General features: G+C 39.4%; 1 protein-coding gene across 3 annotated transcripts in view; it reads right to left on the reverse strand.

The window, feature by feature from the left end:
• Positions 1–21,405, reverse strand: part of MAN1A2 (mannosidase alpha class 1A member 2) — a 141,500-nt gene that overhangs the window by 95,048 nt on the left and 25,047 nt on the right. For 2 of the 3 annotated variants that reach the window (XM_013202185.3, XM_013202186.3), the window contains exon 2: positions 16,114–16,369. The exons of the other annotated variant lie outside the window; for it this stretch is intronic. In XM_013202185.3, the coding sequence (XP_013057639.1) occupies positions 16,114–16,369 (256 nt within the window). The remainder of the gene's footprint in view (positions 1–16,113; positions 16,370–21,405) is intronic. 3 annotated transcript variants of the gene reach the window in all.

Genomic DNA, 21,405 nt, shown 5'->3' on the forward strand with positions numbered 1-21,405 from the left:
AACTTGTCCAAGGATGCATCAATAATTCCGTCAAATGAGAAGTGGAAATTTCTATAGCTGAAATTTCCACACCAGACAACAGTTTGCCAAAGCAAGCCCTTGGAGTTGATGGCATATAATATGAAGATCTTGTCATGTGGCCACCCAAGAATGAATGTTTTTACTGATGGAATTCTCACTGGTTCTATTAACTCCAGATGACTGATCTTACTTTTGACAGGAAAATGATTCATATGGAATAGGTTCACTGAATACCAGTCTTGAAAATGTTTATCATGGGACGCACCCAAAATACATGTCAGCAAGACAGCGTTGCATGTACAGCTTGAAGATCCTACCAAAAAAATGAATTTGGACTCTGCTACTATAGAGCCAGAATGGTAAGAAGCGGGGTATGTCTCAAATGAAACTGCTTTTGTAGGTACACCATATCTAGATATTTTTACTGACTTTAGAACGCATATGCCTCGTTCATTGGATCTGATCCTCTGCAGTTGCTGAGAAATCAGTATTTTATAACAGCAGAGCAGTAATGTGTCTTAACAAAACCACAGTTTTAACAGTAAAAGGAGGTTACAGTGATGAAAGAGAATTTTGTCAGGAAGTCCCATCACTACAGCAGTGTGTTAAAACAATCTGTATTATGAATTGCTATTTCTAAAAGCCCCTTTCCACTCCCTGAAAAAGGGCAGACACTTAAAATTAGCAAACTAAATCAGAGTCTTAAGAAATTAGCAAATAAAGCCATTTATCAGCAAATTGCAAAGAATGGCTGTGCCTACAAATCTATCTTTTTATTGCCATCCATCAGGAATACGCATAACAGAGACAACAAATAGGCTTTGCTTTCAAAGGAACATATTCTGGTTAAGAGTATGATTTCAAAAGATTATGTAAAACACCTCTAACTTCTGTTTTTAAATTAGCAAAGGACTTGCTAGACAAGCTTATTGCTCAATTGGCAGATTAAAAATTAATAAGCACTTTCCTACTGTCTGTGGAGATTACTTTCTGGAGATTAAATTGAGCAATGATCTTTTCATTGTATAGATAGTCTGATGTTTGAAGAAAATTAGAAAAAATATTATTTTACTCTTGTGGGAGCTACAAATTTCTACCTAAACAGAAATTACTTCTGGCATCAGCCTATACCTCTGTCATGCATATCTGAACAATGCTACTGAAAACATCTGTTTGGAACATGTTCCTAAAACACACAAAGAGGGGTTTTCCTCATTTACTGATAAGCATAGTAACAGATCCATTACTAAATTGAAAACAAAATGTTTATTAAATTAATGCAACATGGGAAACTTGTTTGTTTGCATAGAAGACAAAGTGTAAGACACCTGATGGATCTAAGGGGACAGTACTGCAAATGGTGTGAACCAGAACAGTAGATGTAAATGGCCTAAACTTGGAAAGCTTACAGCAGTGGAATGAGTACTCAAATGTATGTAAGCAATACAAAAACTTTTTTTTTTAACATGACAAATCCATATGTTTGAAATTGTGTCTTCTCATGGTTTCAAGAGAAACCGTCAGAGTAGTTTACTTATCCTGTGTTCAGAAAACTAAAACCTCACAGATCACCTTTGTAACAGGACTTCACAGCAACCACTAGAAAGTAGTTGTTTTCTTCAGTGTTCTAACTCTTGCCTTTTCAGGCAATCCAATCAACTTCACCAGCTTACTCCTGTACTTCTGCCAGTTTTACCATACCCTTTTTTAAAGTGAAAGACTAGAACTACATGAAGCATGCAAGATGCAGAAGCACCTTAGTTCCATACACAAGCAAAAGAACCTTGCCTGTTTTGTTCTCCCTTCCTAAAATAGTGAAGGTTTGCTTTTTGTCTGCTATTACGCACTACAGTGACCTTTGCAAAAAACTACTACAGTCACAAGTTCTCATTCTCGAGTGGTAATATGACAAGGTATTAGGTGATTTTTTGTGTGACGTTCTAATTTCTTTCCCTCCCAGTCTCAATATGCATCATTTTATATTTATCTGAGAAATAAAAGGGGAGTTAAGAATCACTCAGTACCACTAGATTTTTCTGTGATTCTTCAGTCAGGCCTCAGTTTTCTACTCTGAATCTCCATGTCAGCTAAGTTGATCATAACACTACTGTGGTGGTATTACCCTCCTGGGCAGCTGAACTCCACCACTCCCCCTCCTCAAAGGGAACGGGGAAGAAAACATGATGGAAAGGGCTCAAGGGTTGAGATAAGGACAGGGTGCTGACTCAACAATTATCATCACGGGCAAAACAGAGTCATCATAGGGAGATTATTGTAATTTATTGACTATCACTAACAGACTAGAACAGTGAGAAACTAAAAGCAAACTACAAACATCTTCCCCCCCATCCACCCTCTTCTGCATCCCCTCTCCAAGTGGCACGGGGGAACAGGGAATGAAGGCTGCGGTCAGTCCCTAATACTGCACAGCAGTTTTTTTTCCCTTTCTTAAATATGCTATCAGAGAGTCGTAACCAATGTTGGTTATTGGCTCAGCTCCGGCAAGAGGCGGGTCATTTTTGGAGCTGGCTGAAATTGGCTCTTATCACCACTAGGAAGCTTCTGGACCCTTCTCACAGAGGCCATCCCCTGCAGCCTCCATCTACCAAAACCTTAGCACGTAAACTCAATACAACTACTCATCCATTTTCCCCAAATAAATTTATTTGTAATGTTTTATAGCATGGATCTCAAGCACATGACCTCTATGGCCTCCAGCACCATTTATTTTTATGCTCTACTTTCTGCCTTTAACCAGTTTCTCCAGGACAACAGGGAGACACAATCCTCAAGCCCCAGACTGCTTAGCTCAACAGCTGTTAGTAATGAAACTTGACAAATGTTTTATTTGACATACTGTGTTTATAGCTATCAGAATTCCTTTGTTTGTGCATCATGTCATCATAAAAAAAAAAAACACATTGGGAAATCCTTGGTACTTGTGTTCAACGATTTTATTCCCTCTTCTAGTTTCTGTTAATCTGCACAGTTCATTCATCAAGCATAGGAGTCTGTAGTTCTTTGATCTCTCCTTTAATCCTTTTTAAAAATTGCATCTTGTTAGGAACCTTCTAGTTCTCCAATAAGCAGCAAACAAGAATACATGTGTCCTGGTTCCAGTTAGGACAGAGTTAATTTTTCCTCATAGTAGCTGGTAGGGTGCTATGTTTTGGATTAGGATGAGAAGAGCGCTGATAACATGCTGATGTTTTAATTGTTGCAGAGCAGTGCTTACACCAGGCCAAGGACTTTTCAGCTTCTCGCTGTGTCCTGCCAGCGAGCAGGCTGGGGGTGCAGCAGGAGCTGGGAGGGGACAGACCCAGGACAGCTGACCCAAACTGGCCAAAGGGGTATTCCATACCATCTGACGTCATGCTAAACAATATATAGGGGTGGCTGGCCGGGGTGGGGGGCCGGCTGCTTGGGGATAGGCTGGGCATCGGTCAGCGGGTGGTGAGCAATTGCATTGTGCATCACTTGTTTTCTTACACATTATTATTATTAATACTATTATCATTATCACTATTATTATTATTATTGTTATTATTATATATATATATTCCTGTCTTAATAAACTGTCTTTATCTCAACTCACCGGCTTCACTTTCCCGTTTCTCTCCCCCATCCCAGAGAGGGAGGGGGGAGGGTGAGCGAACGGCTGTGTGGTGTTTAGCTGCCAGCCGGGTTAAACCACAACAACATGTCAGCAATGCAAATCATGAATGCAAATCTCAGAGCAAACTAAGTCACAGTTAACTGTTGGAAGTTTCAGGTATTGAAGTATTCTATGTACATGGTCAATGTTTTTGCGGAACATGCCATAAGAGTTGACTCATCAACTACTAGTTTACATTGATATTTTACAATGTTGTTAATACACAATAATTCTGACATGTAATCTCAAAGTATTAACAATCAACTAGATTCTTTATGTTAAAGAACATTGTTACATATTCTACGTTGCTCTGGGAAACACAGAAGAAATCCTGCAAAGATGACTAATAATTAGTAGATTTTTTTTACTGCATTTAAGAAGATGCTTTGGCTTTCCAGTAAGAGTCTCCATAGCTGCAAAATACACATTGTACTTTAGATCCTGTGTATTTTAATATAAAGGCTTCTCCATCCAGCCATAACTCATTATTTTTGCTAGCAAAATCTCCATAGTACAGGAAAAAGCTGCACATAAAATGCAAAATTTAAAAAATCACCAAAAAGTTCAATCAGATTTCATGAAGCTTTTTGACCTAGTAGTTCTGACAATAAGTAGTTTACCTGGGATTTTGCTCGCTTTTGTTTGGCTGATTGTAATAAAAAACAAGGAAATGCTTCATTTTCCTTTATTTTACTTTGCATTTATAAATTTTAAATACTATAATTGTGTTAGTTCATTGTTGAAAGACAGGTTCTTTCATAATGAAAGAAGTCTGAAAGAAGTTACCTTTAAAAATGAATATGTTCTTGAATTTTTAACGTTTCCAATAATTTAAGAGTACTAGAAAATTCTGCAATTGCTACAACTTGATTTGTTTTTTTAAATACCTTCAAACACCCAAACTTGCATTCTTCATTAGTAGCACATTTTAAGTTACCAGCCAAAGCAAACTATCTCAGATATGCAGCTGAAATACTGCACCAGCTACGCACTGAGAAAAAGTTTTATTATCCTCCTCCTGTCTGAGCAGAATGAATACACCAAGTTACAAACATACATAGTCACATACATAAATTAAGTTTTACAACTGTTAAAATGAGGAGTTTTTTGTACAATCACCAGCATGTCAGGATGCAAATCTGTGCAGGGCCATTCCTAACTTGCCTGTACTGGCCAAAGTGCTGATCACACAACTTTCAATCTGATAAAGACATTGAAAATTAGTTTACCAACAGACAATCCTATGTCTTGATGAGAAAGAGTCCATACTTACTTTACGTAGATTTCAATTATTCAGTAAAGATGAATATCATCAAAGAAGTACAGTGAAACTAGCTTAAAGCCAACATAGCTGTTTTCAATATGCTGAATTCCACATGAGGATCCAGAATATTTCAAGAGTGTTGAAACAGAACCACTTACTAAAACGTATGCACACACATGTAGGGAGTGTTACCTTAAATACTAAAAAAAGGTAGGTCATAATATTTATTGCATTTCATTTTTATTATGATCAAAGCCAGAAGCAGTAAGATATAAAATACAGTGCAAAAAACTTAACACAATATATACTAAAAAACCTGATGTCCTAATCAAGTAGAAGTCTGAATAAGTTGACTGAAAGCAAATACACTGTAGTGTCAGCTAAGGAAAGTATGTAAGTTTCAGTAAAGAAACTGCTAAAATATATTTTTAAATGCTGAAAGAAGTCCCACACTCAAAAAAGGAGGCCAATTTGGCTACATCAGAAACACTGCAATTACAGAAAATAAACGAGATTTAGCAATGGAAGTCATATGAACAGTTAGCTATGAAAACAGGAGTTATGCAGCCTGAAAGAAATATTTAATCATGTATACGTCTTTTCTCCTGCACAGCTCTTTTCTCAATAAGCACACAAAACAGAACTCCGGTAATGGATACTTATTCTTTTTAAGATGATTTCTTAAAAGAATAAGGGTTAGGCAATCTTCCTGTCTATACAACTGTCACTCACCACATACATTTACAGTAGCCTTTGAATCCATTGTCTAATTTCAAACTTGATTTCACAGAATTGGAGGAACCAGGTATTTGAGACCTCTACTTTTTGTGAAAAAATAAGAAATCAATGTCTCTGTAAGGAAGATGGACAGTAATGAGTACCCCAGCTGAGAGAAACGCAGTTATAATCCGTTCCTTTATTCATTCAAAGTGACAACATTTAGCATACAGGTATCTCTAAACCAGGCACAAAACACATTGCGATTCATGCAGTCAAATAAGAAGATAAGAGGAAGTTCACAGTAATGTGCGCATGAGAGAGAAGCAGAGGGTGGTATAAGGATATGTAGGTCAGAAAGACATAGGAAACCATTAGTTCTGCTGCTTATAAAGCTGTTACTTCTCAACATTGTTAGCAGCCTCTTGAGCATCACCCAAAGACCATGACGAAAATACATTTTAATCATCTCTCTTCTTGGCACATTCTTATGTTTCCGAAATTGCCTCCGCTACTATGAAATAAATTATTCCCTCTCTAAATAAACAAACACCTCCCTTCTAAATGGTAGCATATTGGAATTCACATTTAAAAAAGACGATATGCTTTAAGTTTTGCTGAAAAACAGATTAAGTTCACTGGCAGAACTCCAGTCAGAGCACTGTTCCTCACTCACACAATGTCATCCAAACTCAGCAATGACTTGTTCTGCAGGTGTCAGATGCTATAAAATTGGCATCCAGGGTGCATAGGGGACAGTTAAAGATGACTTGCAACAACTTTTGATTAAGAGGCTTGCTCAATGTTTTGCCAAAAGGCTATGACAGAAGCAGGAACAAAACCTAGATCTTGCTGTATTGAAAACAACTTGTCAGAAATTAATAAAACATCTCCTTTCAAGTCTGTGTCGTGAAGCTTAATAAGTTTGTGAACAAGGAGCAAGCATGCTACAGAGCCAGAACCTTCATTCACTTCACGAGCGGCTTATTCTGTGAACAACACCCACCCTTTGAGCTGAAAAAGGTTCTATGTACAATTAGTACTGCCTAATTACATGATTGCATATCATAATGAATACAGAACAAGTACAACAAAAGCTTCAGAGAACTCAGACTTTTGCTAGCATACCTTTGAAACCTAGAACACAAAAACTATTTCACTCTATTTACTTAAACTGCACATTTGTTCCATTCTGGTAAAGCTTTCTTCCAGCTGACAGGCTTAGCTAACAGACTTCATAGAACAGCTGCAGTTGGAATAGACCTCTGAAGGTGATCTGGTCTTACTCAAGTAGGGTCACTGAGAGCACATTGCCCAGGACCATGTCCAGACAGCTTTAGAAACCTGTTCAAGGAGGGAGATTCTGTAACCTATCTAGGCAACCTGTGCCAGTGTTCAGACACCCTCACAGTAAAGAAGTACTTCCTGATGTTCAGGGGGAGCCTCCTGTGTTTGTGCTCACTGCCTCTTGTCCTGGCACTGGGTACCACAGGGGAGAAAAAAAAAAAAAGAAAAAGAAAGCCTGTCTCAGCCCCCTCCTTCAGGCATTTATACACATTGATGAGATCTAACACACCCCACCCCTACTCCCCCACTCTCTCTGTCTTCTCTACATTAAAAAGTCACGGCTTTCTCAATTTTCCCTCATATGAGAGGTAGTCCTTAATCATCTTCACAGCCCACCACTGGGCTCTCCCCCAGCATAGTGTCGTTCCCCCCAAGTGCAAGGCTTCACACTTCCCGTTGAACTTCATGAGGTTCTTACCAGCCCATTTCTCCAGCCTCTCCAGGTCCCCTCTAGACGGCAGCACAACCAACCCTCTGGTGTTTCGGCTACTCCCACTTTTGTGTCATCTGTAAACTTAATTCAGGGCACGTTCTGCCTCATCATCCAGACCATTAATGAAGATTTTTTAACAGGACTTGACCCACTACTGACCCCCTGGGGTGCATCAGTAATTAACTGACCTCCAACTAGACCACACCATTGATCACCACGCTCTGGGCCCAAACACTCAGCAGCCAGTTTTCAATCTATGCCATTGTCTGCTCACCGAGCCCATACTTCAACAGCTTCTCTGTGAGAATCTTACTGCGTACAGTAAGATTTCCCCTCATATACTAGTCCAGTCATTCCATTGTAAAAATTTATCTAGCACATCTTCCTGTTCACGCATCTACACTAACTACTCCCAACTATCTGCTTGTCCTTCACAGGCCTGGGAACATTTTCCAGGATTAGTTGCTCCATCACCTTCACAAGAATCAAGGTGAGGCCAACTAGCCTATAGCTTCCTGAGTCTTCTTTTCTGGCCCTTCGTGAAGATAGTAGTGACCTTTGCTATCCTCCAGCCTTTGGGACCTTCTCCTAGATGCCACAATTAATCTAAGATTATTGAGAGGTTTCACAATGACATCAGCCAACTCCCTCATCATTTATGGGTGCAACATGTCTAGGCTCATAGACTTATGTATGGCCAGTTCGCTTAAGTATGTCCTGACCTGACCCTCTTCCACTAAGGTACTTTGTCCTTGCTTCAGTCTTTCTGTGACCTTCCACACCTTGGATTCCTGAAGGCCAGTCTTACTAGTAAAGACAGACAAAGAAGGCATTCAGTACATCATCTCTTTCCACCTCCTGTATAACCAGATCTCCCGTCTCCTTCAGGAAGGGGTCCACATTTTCCCTAGTATTCCATTTGTCATCTATGCACTTAGAGAAGCCCTTCTTGTCACCTTTGTCATCACTTGTCAGATTCAATTCTATGTGGGCATTGGCTTTCCTAACCCATTCTCCGCATCCTCAGACAGTGTCTCTTACTCATTCTGGGTTACTCATCTTTGCTTTTACCTTTTGTGTGCTTTCTTTTTGTGTTTGAGTTTGGCCAGGAGCTCATTGTTTGTACCATGCAGGTCTCCAAGCATTTTTGCTTAACTTCCTGTTTGACAGGAGATATGTTTCTTGAACCAGGAGATAATCCTTGAATATTAACTAGCTTTCTTGGGCTTCTCTTCCCTTTAGAGCTTTATACCATGCAACTCTACCAAGCAGATCCCTGAAGAGATCAAAGTCTACTCTCCTGAAGTCCATCTTGCTTTTTGCCCTGCTCCCCCCCTTCAGAATCCTGAACCCCACTTTCTCATAGTCACTGAAGTCAAGGCTGCCTTCGACCTCCATATCCCCCAACAGTCCCCTTGATGAGTATGAGGTCCAGCAGAACACCTCTCCTCACTGACTCCTCTACCACCTGGGTGAGGAAATTATCATCAATACACGCTAGAAACTACTTAGATTGCTTATGCCCTGCTGCATTGTCCCTCCAGCAGGTCCTGAGGCACCTGAAGAAGAACAAAAAGGAACACCAGACAGTAAGTCAGTTTCAGTAGGGCCCCAACTTAAATCACTCTAAACAAATACATGCTGCACAGGAAATAAGCAAGGAAAACTAGAATTTTTAGCCCAGTCTCAGGGCTATGATACCACAGGCCTCAGTGAGGTGTGGTGGGATGGCTTGCATAATCGGAGTGCTGAGATGGATGGCTACAAGCTCTTTAGGAGAGATGGGAAAGGAAAGAGAGGAAGTGGGGGTACATTAGGAAAGGTCTTGACTGCTTGGAGCTTAGATATGGCAATGAAAGCATTGAGTGTCTCTGAGTAAGAGTCAGGGGAAGGGCAAACAATGTAGATAGTGTGGTTGGAGTATGTTATAGAACACCCAACCAGAATGAAGAAAGACAATATTCTATAAGCAGCTAGGAAAAGTGTCATGATTGCTAGCACTCATTCTCATGGGAGACTCCAACTTCCTAGATGTCTGCTGGAAATGCAGTACAGCAGGGAAGAAACAGACTAAGGCATTTCCTGACTGTGTGGAGGACAACTTCCTCACAGGTAGTGGGGGAGCCAACTAGGGAAGATGCCCCACTTGACCTGTTAGTTAAAAAGGAAGGTCTCATAGGTGATGTAATGGCTGGACGCCATCTCAGGCACAGCAATCAGGAGATGACAGCTCTCCATCCTTGAGGAAGAAAGCAGGGCAGTCAGCAGAACTGCTACTTTGCATTTTTAGAAAGCAGATTTGGGGCTGTTAGGGACCTGGCTAACAGAGTTCCTTGGGAAACAATTCTAAAGGGCAGAGGTGTCCAGGAAGGCTGGATATTATTTAGAAATGGTATCTTGAAGGCACTGGATCAGGCCATCTCTATGTACCAGCAGAGAAGACAACCAGCCTGGTTGAACAGAGAGAGCTTCTTCAGGAACTCAAGAAAAAAGGACAAGATAGTTTATAACCTTTGTAAAAAGGAGAAGGCGTCTCAGGAGAACTATGAAGATGTTGTGAGGTTATGCCATGAGAAAATTTGAAGGGCCATAGCCCAGCTAGAACTTAACTTGGCTACTGCAGTTAAAGACAATAAAAATGTTTTTATAAATACATAAACAACAAAAGGAGGACTAAGGAAAATATACATTAATTATTGGATGGAGGGACAACATAGTGACAAGAGATGAGGAAAAGGCTGAGGTACTTAATGCCTTCTTTGCCTTGGTCTTTATTAGTGGGACTAATTGTTCTCAGGGTTTCCAGCCCACTTTGCTGGAAGACAGAGACAGGGAGCAGAATAAAGCCCTTATTATCCAAGGGGAAACAGTTAGCAACCTACTACACCACTTGAACACACAAAAATATATGGGCGGCCAGATGGAACCCACACAAGAGTACTAAAAGAGCTGGCAGAATTGATGAGCAAGCTACTTTCAATAATTTATCAGAAGTTCTGGCTAACTGGGGAGGTCCCAGTTGACTGGAGGTTAGAAAATTTGACACCCATCTACAAGACAGGCAGGAAGTAGGCTCTGGAGAATTAGAGGCCTGTCAGTCTGACCTCAGTGCCAGGGAAAGTCATGGAGCAGATCATCTCAGCTGCCATCACAGAACATGTACAGGACAACCAGGTGACCATATGCAGTCATCATGGTGTTTATAAAGGTCAGGTCCTGCTTGACTAACCTGATCTCCTTCTATGATAATGTAATAATCTCCTTCTATGTATGCTTGGTGGATGAGGGAAAGGCTGTGCATGTTGCTTACGTGGACTTTAGCAAAACAGTTGTTTCCCACAGCATTCTCCTGTAGAAACTGGCTTCCCACAGCTTGGACAGATGCACTGATAAATGGGTTAAAAAATGACTGGATGGCCAGGCCCAAAGTATAGTTGTGAATGGATTTAAATCTGATTGTCAGCTGGTCACAAGTGGTGTTCCCAATTGCTAAGTATAGGGGCCAGTTTTAACATTTTTATCAACAATCTTGATGAGTGGATTAAGTGCATACTCAGTAAGTTTGTAGGTAACACCAACTTGGGCAGGAGTACTAATCTATTTGAGGGTAGGAAGGCTTTGGCAGAGGGGTCTGGATAGGCTAGATCAGTGGGGCACATCCCATTGTATGGCATTCAGAAATGCTAAATGCTAGGTGCTGCACTTGGATCACAACAACCCAATGCAGCAGTAAAGGCCCAGGGAAGAGCAGCTGGAAAGTTGCCTGGAAGAAATAGACCTGGGAATATGGGCCAACAGCTGGCTGAAAATGAGCCAGCAGTATGACCAGGTGGCCAATAAAGTCAATGGCATCCTGGCTTGTATCAGAAGTAGTGTAGCCAACAGGACTAGGGAAGTAATTGTCCCTCTGCATTGGGTTTACATGGCAAGGTTTTGGTAGCAGGCGGCTGCAGGGGTGGCCCCTCTGAGTCCAGAATCTGACCCTTGATAGATAAGGGCCAGTTTCGGCCAGCTCCAAAACTGACCTACCACTGGCCAGAGCTGAGCCAACAAGTGACATTGAATGTACCTCTATGAGAGCAGATTCAGGAAAGGGAAAAATACTGCTGTGCAACAGCAGCTGGGAGAGCAAAGAGTAAAGAACAGCCCTGCAGACACCAAGGAAAGTGAAGAAGGAGGGCAGAAGGTGCTCCAGGCACTGGAGCAGAAGTCCCCTGCGGCCTGTGGAGAGGCCCCTGGTGGAGCAGGCTGTTCCCCTGCAGCCCATGGGTCCCACATGGAGCAGATCTCCATGCTGCAGCCCTTGGAGGAGCCCCCGGTGGAGCAGGTGGATGTGGCCTGGAGGAGGCTGCGGCCCATGGAGAGCCCCCGCAGGAGCAGGCCCCGGGCTGGAGCTGCAGCCCATGGAGAGGAGCCCACGCAGGAAATACAATATTGTAATACAATACAATACAGACTTGTATGTCCATAAGTTCAAACTTCTCAGAACAACCATTTATAGACTTGATCAAAATAAACATTCCAATGTTTAGAATAAGGTATATAGAGAACAACTTGCACGGGAGTGGTGAAATTATTGGGTTAAATACCCTGTTTTGCCAAACGAGCACTGGCAGTAAAGCAATAGTGTGAAGTTAGTCTGAAATGAAAAACCCGAATCCTGAATAGGGTGCAAAGAGTTAAAAGAAAGAAAATTTTAAAAAGGAAGAAAATTTAAGAAAATTTTCCTTATTTGACTGTGTAAAATTTAACTCTTCAAGGAACCAAAACTCATTAAAAACAGTGCAATATCCATAGTGATTACATTTTAACTGTGGCAAAAATTAATATTCTGAACACTAAAGGACATAATGGAAATTAAGCTTCCTAAATTCCTACTGCTCATGCAATTAGTATCTAATTTAACTTAGAAAGAAGCCAATGACTTCTAAAAGACCAGTTTTATTCTTAATTTCTTTACATTAGCCTCAAAAAAAATCTTAAAATCTTTTGAAAGATTATACAAGCCACATCTACCCTTTTATAAAACTATTATAATCTTTACATTAGTATGAAAAAATAACTACAAAATGTTAGTACTAACCTAAAGTGTAGCAACAAGAATGACTTTCAGACATGTTTATTCTTAATATAGTAATTGCTGTTCTTGTTTTGAAAAACAGCAGTTTTTTTAATCAGTTAAGTATACTACAGAAGTGCCACAAAGCCTGAATAGTAAGCAGGTGGGAAGACCTTTAACTCTCAAAATTGTTACTGTACATCAAAAATAATCAACTCAAAAATGATCCTTATTTAAATAACCAAATTAACAGAATGTTAGAATAATATAGACGAATTATACAATTCTGTGAATTAGTTACAATTAAGAATATAGTGAAACACTAAATATAAACATCAGAACCAAAGAAAAAATTAAAACCAAGAGATGCAGATTGTTTCTGGTTTATTTCATGATCTCAAGAAGCTTCCCTCTCTGTGCTCAGTAAACATCTTATTATATACAGCTTTATAAAACTCTCTTAATAGCATTGCACATCTTCTAATTATATTTACACATGCTTTCTTGAAAAATCAAAATGTTTCTAAAATATTTTAAAGTACTGCAAAACTACTTTTTATACAGTAATCAAAAAAAAAAAGACTTCAGAAAGTTTCTAGTTGTTTAGAAAGAAGTAGATGTAGCAATATTTTTTTCTGTAACAGTGACAGAAACTAGTCTGCCTCCCAGCTGCAAAGAGCCATGTCCATGTTACAAATTGACCCCATCAACTAGCCCATGTCTACATATTCACAACTTGATACTAGGTGAAATAGGCTACATACATTTGTTTTGTGAATTTCAGTAGTCTAAAGCTGTTCTGTGAGAGCAAAGTTCCTCAAATATGCATCAGGACACTTCAAAGTAAACCAAAACAAGAGCCAATTGCCTCCTCAGGACCACCTAGAACTCTGAAGCCTGACGATCAGCCTCCATAAGCACTAAACACTTCCCTAGGCAATTTTTTTCATCTTAATCCAGGCAACCGTACTGTACTGAACATCAGAAATGCTACATATACTAGATGTAGACCTGTGCCTAAGATATTATCTCCCAGAACTTGTTCTTTTTGACTCATCTGTATCTCATCTACAAAGACTATTTATATTAGTCTACAATGTTTATGGAAAACAGGGAGAGAAGGCATCAGCAATGATTGCAGCATATTTCATGATGTAGGATCGCATCAGTGATTCCAGAATCACTGAAGCATTCCGTTATACAACTGATACCCCAAGAGCAGGTTTCAGGCAAAATATTACTCATCTGACACTGTCAATACATGTTTTTACCTCAGCCACATTACATTCACAGCACGCAGCAGATGCCAAAATACAGAAGTAGATAGAGGCCACACACAAATAATACTGCAACAACATTGCATTCATCAGCATTACAATTCATCCATTCTCATTAGCAGGACTTCTAGTGCTGTATTCTACAGTCAGATGCATGAAGCTGTAGAAGAAACAGTCTGCTGCATCAAAGAACTTAAATTATGGAATTCATTGGATAGCCACAGTACCGATAAGACTGACTCAACAAAGGCAATTCTCACAACAAAGATAATGTTTCCATCATACTAGGAGGAGCCTGGACTGTACAAGTCCAGTAGTCATACTGGCGAAGAATGCTCAGCACAAAAGATGTGATATCTTAACTGAAGTACTCACCCAGCTAACAGTTCCACGGAATCTTTGGTCTGTCTATGAGAAGCTACACACATCAGAAAACACAATAGCAGCCATCAACAAATTATTTAATTAAACATCTTGTCAATGTGATTCACACTTTGACAAAGAAAAAAGGAATAAGCCTTTTACAGCACAAGATATATGGCAACTGCAGGTAAGAATCATGAGAGCTATCAGTTAAATCACTCTGGATTCCCCCACCCACAAATTACTACACCTGCAGATTTTAAACAGAAAGAATTGTCCAAACTTCACTACTTATTTTTGTCACCAAGAAAATTACTATTCTATGTTAACTTAGAAGATTTTTGTCTCCTCTCAAATGTATACATTCTGACAAAACAACCTCAGTAATGCATATTATCAATCTTCCCCTTTAATTCTAGGTTTGATCTAAAGGAACTTTACTTTTCTTCAAGCTAGTTCATCATTATTAGCTCTGCTCAGTGCTTTCACATCACTTGGTTAACTCCTTTTTATTCTACCCATTAAATCCATCAGTGGTAAACTCAAAAGGTATTTAAATATAGTAAACTCCAGTTAAAATTAAGAAGAATTGACAACTGCATGACCGTACCATTCACCATTCATTTTCATCCTACAAACAACAGTTGATAAAACAAAATTCTCTGCATAATCTCACAGGATATGATGTCTGAGGGCTCCTCAGTTTTGAAAAGCAGCCTTTTGAAGTCCACAAGTCAGTGCTGTCCTTTGAGAAACAAATCTAACAAAGCAGCATCGAGCAGATCCAATACTATATGCACAACTTCAGTCAAAAGTGTTTCTGCAAAAGTCACCAATGGAATGTGCAGACCTTCACAGGAAGGGTTTGCTACCTGTAGGTTTAAATAGCAATACAGCTCCACAAGCATAAACAGCTTTTCATTAGATGAAATCCATTCTTGCTAAGTAGCGAATATTAATATTCGAAGTAAAATTCTAACTTGGGTGACCTACCCACAGCATGTCACATACTCCAGCTGCTGTACTTCCCTATTACTAGGACAGCTATATGACTGACTTTTTTTTTTTTTTAAAGAGCTTTTCAAATTCAGATGACAACTTAGTAAGTGATTACATGAGTTAAATCTTCAAGTTCTGTGGCCCCAGACATTCTTCAGTAATAGCATTTGTGCTTGTCTACTTCTGGCCTGAACCATTTGTCTGCTAACCTGACTTTGGTGCATAGAACTAATCAGACTTGGGGGGGAGGTCCCATGATGTTTCTATCGGACAAGCTAAAAACACAGATTCAGAAAAATGCCTGGTATTAATAATAAGTTCATATCATCAGGGTTAAAGAGGGCAATGAATCTCACGGGTAGAAAAGATTAGATCACAATCAGCAATTCCCATGGCGTAGACTGCCACAAAACCAAGAGTTTAAGCCAACATCTTACTTTGAATGTTTTACAGGAAAATGAGGCAATCTACTTAAATGAACTCACGGTTTTAGAGTCATTTAAAACTTATTTTGAAAAGCAAATGATAATTTGGTAATTTGCTAATCTTAGCAATAGGTCATTTTTCCCCCCATCTTTTCAACTCAATTTCATAAATATTTACCTTGCAACACTGTATCATACCATATTCTTTCAATGGAACCTGACAAAGTCAGGCTCTGCTTTAAAGATACATTGTTCCTGTTCCACATATTAATGACCAACTACAACACCACCCCCGTTCTACCCCCATACCACCAAGTTCTAGAAAAAAATCATTTTTATTATTTCACTGCATAACAATTTAACACTCCAATATCAGAAAAAAAACATGCAATAAGCTGTCAATATTTATTAATACTTGATTTGTACTTTTGACTTACTATTAATTAAAAAGATTTCTAGTCCTATTTTTCTTAGTTTTTTAATATAACCACTAAATGTCATAAATAACTGCTATCAGATACAAGAATGGGTAGGACCACATCATCATATTTACCTCTTTAATTTTGTTCCTCTTCTCTCGAATATCCGGGTCTGCTGGTTCTCCACTGTTTATCCCTATAAGATTTGGTAAAGGAACAGGGGGCAGTGGCTTGCTGTCTTTCTTTTTCAACTCTTGCACTACTTTGTTCTTTTCTGTCTGAATCTCAGCTTGTATCTCATCACGTGATTTCTTCAATTTCTCCTTAGCCTCTTCCAGAGCCTTTTCATGATCTGCTCGGATCTTATTTCTCAGACGTTCCTCTTCTTCTCTAGAGACACAAATGCTAGTCAGCATCTCATTACTAAAAATACATTGATCATAAACAAACTGCAGCTTCAAAACAGAAGCCACATTCCAAGTTGGTTTACTCTAAATAATTCTAATGATTCAGACAAGTTTATTGCGTAGAAATGTGCATTAGCATATTTCAATTTTGCCTTGAAGCTCAAAAGATGCACACATCAGTGACAGTATTTTAGAAAAATGTATCATAAGGTATTCTGGATTATACCTCAGCACCTTTGCTTATCTACTCAAGACTTTAGAAAGGAAAAGCCCTACATCCTGTACTTCAACTACAGGATGTATGCACAGGCATATCTAACAATCAGTCTTAATATAATCAAAAGGGCTCTTCCTCACCTTCTGCACAATAATACATCATATGCAACTTGTCAAGATCTGGAGTAATAACTACAAAAAATTGCAGTAAGGCCCTTATTAACAATGAGATCGCAGCAAGAGCTGTAAACCCCATCACGTTGTGTTTTGCCTTGAATTCAGTACTTATTGTTCTGATCAGTATCATCTATAAATCTCACAAGCTAAAGGCAGAGTTAATTATAAAGCAATTTAAGAACATAAGGGTTTTTAATAAAGCATGACTTTGAAACTCACTGTTGCCAAAAGCAACAATATCTTGGTTCTAAGCACAATCTTCCACCATGATCTTTAATGATCAGTAAAAGATGAGATTCACACACAAAACAAGGAGTGCTGTCTTAAAGCCTGTGTTAAAAAAGAGGTTATTCTAACAAATGAAAAATATCCTGAAATACTTAAAGGCATCAGGAAAACACACATCAGGACCCTCAACATAACAAAACCTTTTTATTTTTCTTTATAGAGTTGTTCAATGACCAATATAAGCCAAAATAGTTGCAGAGATTAAAAACAATACACTCCCTACCCTCTGCCTCCCTGGACAAAAAAAATACTCTTTTGCCGAAAAACATTAAGTGGATAATGGAAAGAAGAGAAGGCATGCAACAAGCCACATAAGAGATACCAAGCTTGGCCTAACCACTTTTAGTGGGAGCTGAGTCACTTGACACAAATAACATTTTTTTCCAGTGTATTGAAGCAGTACTAATGCAAATGAACAATCGCTCTCTGATACATGACAATCAAAAGCCAATCCAAAATTTACAGAAAACAAAACCATGGGATTAACTGTTAACCATACACTAACCAAAAAAAAAAAAAATACATGTTTAAACTGGGCTACTTTTCCTATAAGTTTATTAAAAATATTTGACATCTATGATAAACTGGTAACATTTCAGAGATTCAACCGAACTAAGTAACAGATTGGGGTGCTGCACTGGAATATTTAGATTGCAATATTTAGGAATATGGACAGACCTTACTGAGCTTTCCAAGTAGAGCAGAACTGTTTTTATTAACCTCATAGATCATGTCATGACTATTACACAGCACTGTTTCACCTTTCCAAAATAGGTCGAAGAACAAAGGCAATATGAGTAATTTGCATGAAGTTATGTTTTATATGTTTTAGAAGAAAGACATTCTGCTTTCTTTACAGTGTCTACTGCACTTTTAATAATGGCTACTGGGATGCTTCAAGTATTAATAGGGGCTTTGAGACACAAGCAGGAAGGATTAAAAATATCAAGCAGCCATATCTCAAAGATGAGGAAAATAAAAACATTGGATAAAAACACTTGCACTCTGGATATAAAAATATTGCCAGATGGTTTACAGAATTGATCTAAACTGGGGCAGAGAGAAAAGAAGCCCACAAATGAAAAAAAAAAAAAAGTATTTTAACAGCACCTAAAAGAGAATAGTCTAAGGATATGCTTTTCCTGAGCAGATGTGACAACCTAAACTTGAACTACTGCCCTAGGATAAGGCGGAGCATAGTAAGCATATTCACACACATCTTAAAAAGCTCTTCTTCCATCTACTTTCTTATTAAAAATACCTCATGAACATGCTCTCTATACTGTATGCCAATACTCGGATTTCCAAGAGAAAGCACAAAAGGTATCCATCAGAAATAACTCCTAAGAACAGCTGTTATACAGAATAGAATATTACAGGCCATGTATCAGTTGAGGAATGGAAGAAATTCAAAATGTCTTCTCTAACAAAATTAAAAGGTAGAAACTTCTTCGGAGTAGAGGGAATACGGAAAGGACACTCAAGCAGATTAGAATGGGGAGAGGCTCATAACAACCCTGCTGTAGAACCTCTCAAATTGACCAGATAAGTTGCTGTAAAATAGATAAAACCAAATGGAAAGAAAAAAAAAATCACCAACTTGTCCTGATACTTTAAATGCATCATTCTAGAAATAGAAGTCTTAATGTATTAAAGTGATAGTCTACATTTCAGCACAGAAAAGAAATGTAAGATAAGGACTGCTATGTTTTGAGATGCATTAGTTAATGAAAGTTTATTTTTAAAGTAATGTACAAAACAGAAATCAGAATTAATGCAGATATAAAGCACACTGTAACATTAATGAAGCGTTAATGCACTAACTAGCATTTTCTAATTTTAAACTACTAATTGTCTTAATCTTAAAAAACTGCTTTTGAAAACCAACTAAAAATATTAAAAGTGGACTCCCTAAATTTTTTAAAAACCAATTGAATACAATTTCAGTTACTGTCTGTAGTGGGTTTACGTGGCAAGGTTTTGGTAGCAGGGGGCCATAGGCATGGCTTCTGTGAGAAGAATCTAGAAGCTGCCCCATGTTTGGTAAGGGCCCCACTGCTGACCAGAGCTGAGCCAATAAGTGGTGTTGTTTTGCGCCTCTGTGAGAGCATATTTAAGACAGGGAAAAAAAACAGCACAGCAGCTGGGAGAGTGAGAGGAGTGAGGAACAGCTTTGCAGGCACCAAGGCCAGTGAAGGAGGAGGGGGAGAGGTGCTCCAGGCGTCGGAGCAGAAGTCCCCTCCGGCCTGTGGTGAGTACCATGGTGAAGCAGGCTGTCCCCCTGCAGCCCATGGAGTACCGCGGTGGAGCAGGGTTCCACGCTGCAGCCCGTGGAGGAGACCACGGTGGAGCAGGTGGACCTGCACCGACGGAGACTGCGGCCTGTGGAAGACCCCTGCTGGAGCAGATTCTGGGCTGGACCAGTAGCCCATGGAGAGGAGACCACGCAGGAGCAGGTGACCTGGCAGGAGCTGCTGCCCGTGGGGGATCCGGGTTGGAGCAGTTCGCTCCTGAGGGATGGACCCCGTGGCACGGACCCATATCTGGAGCAGTTCTTGAAGAGCTGCTGCCTGTGGGCAGCCCACGCTGGATCAGTTCAGCAAGGACTGCATCCCGTGGGAGGGACCCCACAGCACAGGGGACAAGAGTGACCAAGAAGGAGCGGCGGCGAAGAAGCGCTATAGACTGACCATAACCCCCATTCCCCCGTTCCCCTGCGCCACTCAGGGGGAGGAGGTGGAAGAGGGTGAATGGGGGGGGAGGTGCTTTTGGTTTCTTTCCTTTGTTTCTCACTTCTCTAGCTTGTTAGTAATAGTAAGATTTATTACCGATCTCCCTACGCAGAGTCTGTTTTGCCCATCACGATAATTACTGTGCGATCTCCTTGTCCTTATCTCAACCCTCGAGCCCTTTTCATCATATTTTCTCCCCATTCCTCTTTGAGGCGGGGGAGTGAGAGAGCGGTTGTGGTGGAGCTCGGCCGCCCACCCGAGTAAAACCACCACATTGTCTCACAAACTTTATTTGACAATTAATATCCTTATGGACTATAAAAATGTTTGGGCTAAATATTTATATCATTTAGCACAATACTAACAAAGCAATCCCCACAGATCAATCCATTTTGTGTAAGGTACATGACAGATAATCCTTCATCAGAGAACTGTAAGTCAAAGTGCAGTAAATTGGGCTTCTCGTTCAAGAAATGCACAGTTCAACCCCCCAGTGCACTAGCCCTGACTGTTATCACATAAATACACAGTATATTTTTAAGTTAAAATGTATATACATCTCAGCTGCACTCTTTAACTCAGCACACAAGAGCTCAAGGATTTTAAGGCACATTTTGTTCTCAGTTTGACAAAATCTGATGTCCCTTGATAACACATTCTGTCAACAAAAAGCTTTATTATACAGACTGTTGTATTAGCACTTTGTGCTTAAGTGCTATTAGGGTTGCAGTTAAAAATTACAGTAGCACTATTACCTTTATATATTTCATCATGAGAAATATAACTGAATGCTTTAAGATGCATTGACTGAAAGGCTTTTAAACAATTTCTTCAGCCACTTTTCATAGTATCATCCATGTCACATTCATGTTTCTCCTAAACAATGAAAAATGAAGCACTGAGCTCCTCTTTATGACCATCAAATCCAATCTCATTAATACAGTTGAATAGTAGCAGTCCTTCACTACCTCAGTTGAAGAGCGAAGAAACAAATTTCACAGTTGCTAAACACTACTATAAAAAAAACATAGAAGTAATACTATTTAAGTTAACTTTTACATCTTCCATGACCCATTCGTGGCAGAGCAGAATCTTCTTGTACTCCTGTAAAAGTTGCTTATATTCTAACGTGGTAGCAATGTACTTGTTTCAATAACAGATACAGCTGAAAATTTGCATTGATTGAAAAACTTGAAACCATAGGTCTGTAGTCTGGAAAGCTTTTCTGAAGCTAGCAGAAGGTGGCTTTGTGGAAGACGCAGCTAGACAGAATGAGGTAGCCAGAACTAGAGATCATTTCTCACAATCACATTTTCACTAAGAAAGAGTATTCTGTACAGAAACCAAAGACATGGCTTATGGAGAATGAGAAATAGGAAGCATTATTGAAGTATTTTGATTCTTAAATGTTCAGTGTGGGGTTAGTGTATTTTGAAAGTACGTTTCTTGTTGTCAAACTCAGTTTCTGGAGGCAAATGATAGCCTTTACCTTTTGACTAGATCTACTAATGGTTTTGCTAGTAAACACTGAAATCAGGTTTTTCCGTGAGGTTCATCCTTTGAAAAAAAGGAATTTTTAGAACATGATAATTATGCCTTTCAGGCC

Source organism: Anser cygnoides, chromosome 1 (assembly GCF_040182565.1).
Source record: "Anser cygnoides isolate HZ-2024a breed goose chromosome 1, Taihu_goose_T2T_genome, whole genome shotgun sequence".
Taxonomy (NCBI): Eukaryota; Metazoa; Chordata; class Aves; order Anseriformes; family Anatidae; genus Anser; species Anser cygnoides.